Here is a 10,367-nt window from a genome sequence, read left to right as displayed (position 1 = left end):
AAAAGTACAACAGCTTATTACACAAAAATTGCTTACTCTTGTTTGGTGCATGTGCATGTGTTTGATAGAAAGGTTTGGGAAATTTTTTTGAATGGTATGTGGTGAGCTATGTTTGTGTATAAGGGGAGAATAGTAAATTTTTTCTTTCTTCCTTCCTTCCTTTTCTCTCTTTTTCTCCCTCCCTCCTTCCATCCCTTCCTCTCCCTTTTTCTCTTTCTTTCTCTCCCTTTCTCCCTTCCTTCCTTCCTTCCTTCCATTCTTTCTTTCTTTCCCTTTTTTATTTCTTTCTATCCCTTTCCTCTTCCTCTCTCTCTCTCTCTCTCTCTCTCTCTCTCTCTCTCTCTCTCCCCCCTGGAAAGTCTGGTTGACAGTAAGAGGCCTGTTGAACAGAGAAGTGAGAGTAGGAAGCATGAAAACCCACTTATAACAGTCTTTCCGATTGAGGGAAAGGTAGGGAGATAGGAGGATGAGGCTGGGATGAGGGCGGAGCCAAGTATGGAATCTGAAAGAGATTGTGGGCGGGCTCTGGGAGGGAGAGAGAGAGATGGTAGGCTTCTTATCATGTTAAGCCTTCAGAGTAAGAGGCTGCTTGTTAGCTGAGGATGCTTAGAGAGCGGTAGGGTGTGCTGGGACTCCCAGCTTATCACCACGCGGACCCTGCGGCTCCAAGAACAGCCGGGTTGGCAGCAAAGCCTCGCCCATCCCCAAGCCCCATCCCTTCATCCTTAGCTAGCCATCAAAGAGCAGGACTGCTTGACACATCCTTGGAGAATCCCAGTTGAAGGAAAGGAAGGAGAGGAGTTGTCGGAAAGAGAGAAAAGGGAGGATGCGCCCCCCGGGAGTGGCGACGGTGCCGGCCATCTGATCCCTCGGCACCAATACGCCATTGTGAGCTGAAGGAACCAGCCGGAGAAGCCGAGCGGGGGCCGCCGGCCGCCTCTGCCCAGACCGCGGCTCCCTCCCTCCGTCCGACCCGTCAGAGCTGCTATGGGAAGCCGGCCCACGAGGGCGAGCGGCAGCCTCATGATCCTGCCCCTGCTCTGGCTCTTTGTGCTCCTCAAGGTAAGGCAAACGCCGACACCCTCGTGAGCTGCCTTTTGGGCCACAGCGCAAGCTGGCTTAGCCCTGCCAGGCTCTGCCCTCTACAATGAGAGCCAGCATGCTGGGATAGGACAGATGTGCGATGGCTGCAGCTGGGAGAGTCAGTTTTGCTCTTGGACTTGAGCGTGGATGTTTATTCGCTTCCTATTTCTTTGTATTTGGGTTGGGGCCTTAAAGGGAAAAGGGGGAGCAATAAGTTTGCCTCATCCCCTGCCGCCCTCCCATTGTGTTTCCCCCCCCCCCAGTATTCAGAAATGGGAGTCAGAGTCGAAGGTGGGTTCGTTGGCTAAAGCCGTCTAAGGAAAAATGAGGTCACTTTCCACGCACCTAGGCCGTTGCTTCGCTCCCCCATCCTCAAAGAGTATATTGCTCTGTCTTTAATTTCCTTCCTGGCTGTAGACTGCAGTTAGCCATAATTATGCATTTTTTTCTTGAACTGAGAGACTAAGTCAGATTGAGTATTGTGGATGAACCTCTTTACAAATCACCATTTTTACTATTAGGCAGCACTAAATAGTAGCTCTCTAGGATTTTCGTTTTCTTTTTTTTCAAACAGGATGGGACTCACAGGTCCTTGGCATACTGATGCTTTGGGAATGTGCCATCATGAAGAGTAAATGTTTGGAATCCTGTTACAATGAACTTTTCAATATCTACTTTGAACAACTGCATTTCAAGCAGAAGAGGCTGGTTATGAAATACATTTGCAATAAGCAAAAATAAGAATCATAGGATCATAGACAGAGCTGACAGGGATCTCAGAGTCCATGCCCCGCATTTTACAGATGAGGAACTGAGGCCTAAAGAAGTGACATGACTTGCCCAAGATCCCCCAGCATTTATTATTTTTAAACTGGTGTTTTGGGGGATTTTTTTTTTTGCAAATAATTAAGTGTCTGTACTCTACAGTACAAATTTGTTGAAGATTTTCCTGAGAAGTGGTGTGAAGTTGTAAATGAATTATCTCCCACTCTGTCTTCAAGAGTTTTGTTTTAATTCTTTCATTAGTCACTGCATTCCTCAGCAAAATGAAGAATGTTGACAAGAGAATGGGAGCTGTCCTTTTAGCACTATGATAATATCTAATCCAGGACACCGAGGAGACCTTAATGGCTGGAAATGGTTCTCACATCAGAGATGTTCAATTCTTATTCTCCATAAATTAATGAATATTTGTCTGTGAGACTGGTGGTACACCAATAAGGGTGATATTTTATTTTAAATCTCTCATATTCTCTACTAAAGTCCTGCTCATCTTACTATGGTAGTGACCCTGGGCCAAAGGCTAAATCAGCCCACAAGCTCTGACAGGTTCCACCAAGCTGCAAAGGCTTTGAGTATAGTCCAAGTGATGTCTGCTGTTTGGGTACAAGCCAAGTTCAGAAAGGCTCATCACCAAGTTGGCTGCATAAAAATTGATCTCAAAGATGATCTACTAATGTATAGCCCTCTGTGCCATCTGTGTCCATGAAATGAATGCTCGTACTTATGAAATTATGAATACTGAAGTATTAAGTATATTCTGACTTTCCTTGATGACAAAAAACTAAGGCATACAAGAAGAGGTTAAAAAAAAGATTTATGAGCAACTTATGCAATGGATTTTAGACCTACAGGAAGAAGCAGCAAAGGAATAGATTTAAATTGAATGATTTAACATAAAGTCTATTAAGTTAACTATTTCTAAAACGCTTTTTGTATTGGGAAACTTTGAATAGGCATAGCAATTTCTATTTTGGACTTTGTCCTTACTAATGCTTGCAGTTTCTTATGAGGTGTCTCTGAATTTTTCTCTGCTATTTGAAGACTCTCATCACCAAAAGGTTGACAACTAAATGATGTGCAGTAGGGTCGGGGAGCTCAGTAAGACCATGTACAAAGGTGTTGTGATCTGTGTTGAAGAACATATGTTGTCAAAGCAATTACAAATCTTTTGAAGCACTGCAAATTCTGCTACCCTTTCATCTTCATAAAACAAAATCTGAGCAAAAGGTAAATAGAAATCACTTATGTGTTTGACTGTGATACATGGCCTGTAAATACCTGAAAACATTTAGATGATTCCTTTCTTTAAGGAAACTTTTCTTCCATATAGTATCATACAGATAAGACATAAAATTAAATGTTTTTACTCAACCACGTAACAGTGGAAAGAACACTGAATTTGGAATCAGAGAAACTAAATGAAAATTGTACTTCTGTTACTCACTATCAGTATAGTGAGTGACTTTGGTATGGCTGAGTCATCAAAAACATATTATATTCGAATGTAGAGTAATTACTCATGTGCGATGAGCAATAAACCATTTGCCAAAAGAAGCAAATCCCCCCCCAAATACTCTTCCATTGCTTTTATGATGGCCAACAAATCTTCTGAATCCATGTGTTACATAAGCTAATGCTCCTAAGGCTAATAAATTAAGAGTATTTTAACACTAGACTAGGTTTATAACTTTAGCTTACCTACCAATGTCAACTAACTGATGTTCTCTAAACCTAAACTTTACTAAATAAGCAATTAGGATAGGCCATTTGCTTCTTATAGCCATATATTGGTGAACCCCAAGTTCAAGCACCTTATTTTTATGATAAATTCATCATTTTCTTTATCTTTCATTAGATACCATGAGACAAATTAATACACGAAAACATCAGGTTATTGGGAGACTTGCCTTTTTCTCTGTAACATTTTGGCATTTGTGGAAATAGCTGCAAGAATAGATGACTCTACGTTCATAACTTTGTCATCCTTAGTTAGGGAGCTAATCAAATAAAAGGCAACATAGTGTAAGGGTAAGAGAGTCAGGGGAGTCCTGGGCTCTACTGCAGATTACTTGGGTCACTTCAGGTCATTCACTTAATCTCTCTGGCCCTCTGCTTCTTTATGTGCCAAATGAAATTTGGACTAGATTACTCTAGAGTCCTTTCCATGTCTCAATTGATTGATGATCATATAACTTCAGTGTATCTTCATCTGGTTCATGCCCACTAACTAAGACTTCAAGATTTCTTGGATCTTCTTCTCTTCTTCTCTATACTTTCTCATTTCATGATTTCAGCAGCCCCCGTGAATTCAGTTATTATTTCTATACAGATAATTGCTCTTGAACATCTTAAACTGGTTGCTCCATAGACATCCCAAACTCACTTTGTCCAAAATAGAATTATTTCCCCAAAAAACTTCCCCCTCTTCCTGCCTTCCCTAGTAGTACTGAGGGCACCACCATCCTTTCAGTCACTCAGTTTTACAACCCAGAAGTTGTCATTCTCACCCCACATTCCAATGTATTGCCAATCTATTTTATCTATTCTACTTTTACAGCTTCTCTTGTATATTTAGCCTTCTCTCTTCTCCCGGAGCCACTGCCTTGATGGTTCTTGTCACCTCATGCCTGGACTTTTACAATAGTCATTCTAGTTGGCCCCATTGCCTCAAGTTTTTGCCTACTCCCATCTATCCTTCACAGCTGTCAAAGTGATTTTTCTGTATATGCATACCTCAGAGATATTGTGGGTTCATTCCAGAGCACCACAATAAAGCAATATCACAATAAAGTGAGTCACAAAGTTTTTGGTTTCACAGTGCATATAAAAGTTATGTTTACTCTGTAGTGTAGTTTATTAGGTGTGCAATAGTATCATGTCTAAAAATACATATACATATATATATTAATTAAGATACTTTATTGCTTAAAATGCTAACTATCATCTGAGCCTTTCGCAAGTTGTAATATTTTAGGTAATGGAGTGTCTTGCCTCTATGTTGATGGCTGCTGACTGATCAGGATGGTGGTTGCTGAAGGTTGGAGTGGTTATGGCAACTTTTTAAAATAAGACAATAATGGCGCAGTGAATAAAGCACCAGCCCTGGATTTAGGAGGGCCTGAGTTCAAATCCAGACTCAGAAACTTGACACTTACTAGCTGTGTGACCCTGGGCAAGTCACTTAACCTTCATTGCCCCACAACCAAAAAACGAGGCAACAATGAAGTTTGCCACATTGATTGACTCTTCCTTTCACAAAAGATTTCTTTGTAGCATGTGGTGCTGTTTGATAACATTTTTTTTTTTTGTGAGGCAATTGGGTTTAAGTGACTTGCCCAGGGTCACACAGCTAGTAAGTGTCAAGTGTCTGAGTCTGGATTTGAACTAAGGTACTCCTGAATCCAGAGCCGGTGCTTTATCCACTGCGCCATCTAGCTGCCCCTGTTTGATAACATTTTATTCACCATAGAACTTCTTTCAAAATTGGAGCCAATCCTCTTGAATCCTGCTTCTGCTTTATGAACCAAGTTTAGGTAATATTCTTCAATATTGTTGTGACTCATGGAATAGGGAGGCATGAGGAGAGAGAGAGAGATGGGGGAAAAGCTGGTAGATGGAGCAGTCAGAACATACACAATATTTATTGACTAAGTTCACCATCTCATACGGGTGTGGTTGGTGACACCCCAAAACAATTATAATGGTAGCATCACAGATCACGGATCACAGATCACCATAATATATAATAATGAGAAAGTTTGAAATATTGCAAGAATTACCAAAATGACATTGAAAAAATGGCACCTATAGATTTGTTTGATACAGGGTTGCCACAAACATTTTATTTGTAAAAACCAAACAAACAAAAAAACAAAACCCACAATATCCTCGACACATTATAAAATGAAGCGCAATAAAATGATATGCCTGTATTGAAGTTCTGACCATCTCATCCCCACCAAAGTCAATAAACTCTGATAGTTATTATCTCAAAGATAAAATAGAAAATACTTTGTCATTGAAATTCCTTTACAACTTAGCCCCCTCCTTACCTTTTCCATTGTCTTATACTTTACTCCCTTCCACATACTCTCTGATCCAGAGACTCTGGCCTCCTTGTCATTCCTCTTCCATGGCATTCTGTTTCCTGACTCGATACCTTTTCATTAGCTACTTCCCCAGGCAGGACTGCTTTCCTTCCTCACCTCTGTCTCCTGCTTTCTGTGGCTTTCTTCAAGACTCAGCTCAAATCTCACCTTCTTCTAGAACTCTTTCCCAGTCCCTTACTCCACCTATTCCTGCTACTGCTAGTGCCTTCCCTCTGACCATATATTCCACTTGCCCCTTATATAACTTGTATGTGCTTAGTTCTTTTCATGTCGTCTCATGCATTTGAGTGTGAGTTCCTTAAGGATAGAGACTATATTTTTTTTCTTCTTTCTATCCCTGGCACTTATCACAGTGTCTGGTACATAGCAAACACCTAATAATTGCTTGTTGATCAATTAACTGCTTTCTCTGTAAAGTTTTATTAGAGTACTAAGTTGAAATTTATTTCCCTTGAACCCACTTGCTTGGTACACATCCTTCTCTTTTAGCCCCTCTTCTATGTTTCTAACCTGTCTGTTACTATGTTGAAAAGAAAATCATTGCTTATTTCTACTAGCTTATGATACTGGAAGATATTTTATGTTTATGCCCACAAAGCATGAGTTTTGAGATTCTTCATGCTTCTTACAAGCCAAAAAACCTTTCATTTGCTCTTAAAAGTATGAACATATACCCGGAGAAAGCTTTTGCTCTCCTATGCACATTCTTCCCACAAACTCTTAGACAGTAGCTTTCCTTTTTGAAATGGCATCAATATTATAAACCACACTGTGAAATTTATAGTTTTGCATTTCATCCCAAACAGGCAGGGGCAGTGACATTGCAATAAACCACATTGCCATTGATTTCAGTGCCATCTGACTTCTTTGATGAATGGTCCAGCCAGCTAGCCAGCCTTTTTCACATATAGCATCAATGTTGAGTAGTTGATGATGATTGACTTTAATATGTGACTGTGGTTAAAAATGATTTCTGCTGTGCACATCTGCCCATGTTTTTCTTTGGCAATGTGAGAACATATGGAACATATCTGTGCTCACATCATGACAAGTGAAGACAGATAGGAACGTGAAAAAAAAACAAAACCTAGAGCAGTCTTAGTCGTACTTCAGCTGAAATATTTCCATAAGAAAATAAAATTTTAAAAGCATGCCCCTTTTCCCCTTAATTTGACTATATAGAATTCCTTCTGACTTCTGAAGGAATATAAGGGTATGGTTATATAAAGGAAAGATACGATTTCATCTTGCAATTATATAAAATTTTTAGTAAACCTTAGGTATGCCTTCTAACTCGAGTCCTCAGAGCATTCTGAAAGGATGTTCAGCATTGATTATAGTTCATGAACTTATGTATTTAAATGCTATAAAAGATATATGATTTTGTTGGTGTGGTGCTCCCTACCTGAATATCACTGGCAATCCCTCTACACTTTGGTAGGAAGTTTCAAGAGTAGCTGGGTAAAACAAAATAACAACCTGGTGTCTAGATTCTTCTATAGATGTGCCTTTCTGAATTTAACTAGTTTGACCCTGAGATTACAGACAAATAACCTGTCACTGGGATTACAACTTGAAGCTTTTTAATTTTAGAGGCATCTGTTGAAATTTGGTTTTTATTGGCATAACCTTCAAGATCCCAGGATCACCTTTGCAATATAATAAGGCATAACATAAGACTGAGAAGTTAGTGGAGTATGTATCTGCAAACACAAAGAATGAGATTTAGCTCATTCATGGTAATAACAAGATTCTAGATCTGGGGTTCTTAACCTGTGGCCTATGAACTTGTTTTTAAAAAATATTTTGTTTTAAATTATATTTCTCTTTGAAATGATATTTAACAATATAAGTTGTTTCTTTTCTAACACCATGTATTTCACTTTATGTTTTTAAAAAATTCTTCTGATAAGGTTTCCCCAGATTGCCAAAGGGGTCTGAGACACAAAAGAAGTGAAGAAGCTCTGTTTTGTAGTCTAGTGCTTGAAACAGAATGAAATAAACAGAATTGAATGAACTCAGTTATGCTGCATGTCTCTTCCCAAACATATCAAGAGCATGTTTGCAAGATAAAAATGTTTTTGTTAGAACCTTTTTTGTCTGAATGCCAACAGAACCCATTCCTTGATTTCACTGGGTGTATCCCCACCGGATAGTGCTAGACTTGGAGTAAAGAAAGACCTAGGTTTAGATCCTGGCTCCAACATTTATTAGATGTGGGACCTTCAACACAACATTTTACCTCTCTGAACCTAGGTTTTCTTAATAATATTTGCATCACATACCTAACAGAATTATTAGAAAAGTGCTTTTTAATCTTTTTGTTGGTGGTGTTGAGTCGTTTTTCAGTCGTGTCCAACTCTTTGTGACCCTATTTGGGATTTTCTTGGCAAAGATACTAAGGTGGTTTGCCATTTCCTTCTCCAATTCATTTTACAGATTTTAAAGATGAGTCTTCCTGACCCCTGGCCCAGGACTCTACTGCACCATGTAGGTGCCCTTGTAAACTCTAAAGTGCTATTTAAATTTGAGTTATTTTGTGCCCCAAAATGCACCTTCACCCTCTTTATTGTCAAGGCTTTTCAGATCTTTCAAAATCTGATCCCATTCTACAACTTTTTTTTTCTTCTAATATGCAATATCTTCCCCTTCCTTCCATCCCTTTTATTAGCCTCTGATCTAGTTAGGTTTTTTTTTTCTCCCTATTTATTTCTCTAATTTCCTCCTCCCTCTCTTCCTTCTCTCTGTTTATTCCAAATCAACTATCTTTTAAGATCTAGCTTAAGTTCTATCTCTTCCATAAAGCCTTCCCTGATTATTTCATATCTCAACCATCTTTCCTTTTCTTAAACTCCAATGGTGGGGCAGCTAGGTGGCGCAGTGGATAAAGCACCGGCCCTGGATTCAGGAGTACCTGAGTTCAAATCCGGCCTCCGACACTTGACACTTACTAGCTGTGTGACCCTGGGCAAGTCACTTAACCCCCATTGCCCCGCAAAACAAAACAAAACAAAACAAAACAAAACCAAAAAAAAACCTCCAATGGTGCTTATGGTCATGGATTCTTTAAAGGACCTTAGAGATCACCTGATTCGTTGTCCCTACAATAGAGATGAGATGAAAAAACAGAAGACCCAGAGATGTCAAATTACTTGTCAAGGTCACACAACTCATTAGAGGCACTACCACATAAAATATGTTTTTTAAAAATAGATGCAATGGGTTCTCACATTCTTTATATCTCTTAGTAAGTTCTGTGACTATGAATACCATCTATAAAAGCTTTCCTATTCTTTTTTTCATATTTTCATCATTGACACCCTTGATATAGGCAGAGACCATCCTCAAAGAGATTTTATAGAGAGGAGGAAGTGGACATATTATTTTCTTTGGATGTTAATACAATATGTCATTTTTTTGCCACATTTTTGAAATTTCCCCTTGTTTCAATCTGTTAAAAATTGTTATCTCATTGCCTTTAGAATTGTATCTCCTCCAGCACATATTTCTTTTGGATTTAATTGGCCACTCTTGCAAATTTCATTTTAGGTACCATTCCACTTCCTCATATAGTACACTGGATTGTGAGGTATTAGAGTACAACATAGTGTTTCCATTATCATTGAAAATGATAATAAACTACTGTTTTGATGGCAAGAACTTCCTATTTGACACCTACACTGCATAACATTTAAGTCTAGCTTATTAAGATTGAGTTTTATTTGTGTTCACTGTCATTTGAACCATTCCACTCCATCATGCATGAGATCAAATTTGAGTGTTATTGCCAAGCTGGAGGTCCAACCTCACCTTCCTCCTCATGCCATCTGTTTGAGACTCAGTCACCCTACCTTGCATATGTATGATTAGAAAAGGAGGGAGTCCTTGTCGTGTAATGTGACAAGAGTATGGCATAAAAATGGGGAACGCGAGTGTTACTTTGGTGCCCACAAAGTATTAAAAGAAATAAAGAAGGACCTCTAGCATATTGGGAATATTTTTGCAGTGGATTTAATAGATAGGCATGAACAACATTTCAAGGAATTCAAAGGCATAAATGGGTTATATGATACTTGGAATTAGAGAGACTACCTATGCTGATTATATCACACATCAAAGAAATTGAAGTACATAATCAGTTAATGTATTTACAATAATTCTTGCTGTTTTATTTTTCAAAGTGTACCCATCTCTTTTGTTAATCATAAGCTACATTTTCCTTTTGCTAAATTGGTCTTTTTCTATCCCAAGACAAATTGACAGTCCATAAAATAAATTTCCCAGTACTATCATTCCAATTATAAAAATGTACATCAAAGTATATAATTATAATTAAACTACTGTTCATGGCAATAAATGTACTTTTATAAAACACAATATAATTTAACATTT

General features: G+C 38.8%; 1 protein-coding gene across 2 annotated transcripts in view; it reads left to right on the top strand.

The window, feature by feature from the left end:
• Positions 1-537: 537 nt before the first annotated feature.
• The window catches only part of PTPRO (protein tyrosine phosphatase receptor type O), a 226,598-nt gene continuing 216,768 nt past the window's right edge, over positions 538-10,367 (top strand). For both annotated transcript variants that reach the window (XM_043968139.1, XM_043968138.1), the window contains exon 1: positions 538-1,062. In XM_043968139.1, the coding sequence (XP_043824074.1) occupies positions 988-1,062 (75 nt within the window). In that variant the 5' untranslated portion in view covers positions 538-987. The remainder of the gene's footprint in view (positions 1,063-10,367) is intronic.

Source organism: Dromiciops gliroides, chromosome 5 (assembly GCF_019393635.1).
Source record: "Dromiciops gliroides isolate mDroGli1 chromosome 5, mDroGli1.pri, whole genome shotgun sequence".
NCBI classification, from domain to species: domain Eukaryota; kingdom Metazoa; phylum Chordata; class Mammalia; order Microbiotheria; family Microbiotheriidae; genus Dromiciops; species Dromiciops gliroides.
Note: the sequence above shows the minus strand (reverse complement) of the source record. Positions and strands in the feature narration are given on the sequence as shown.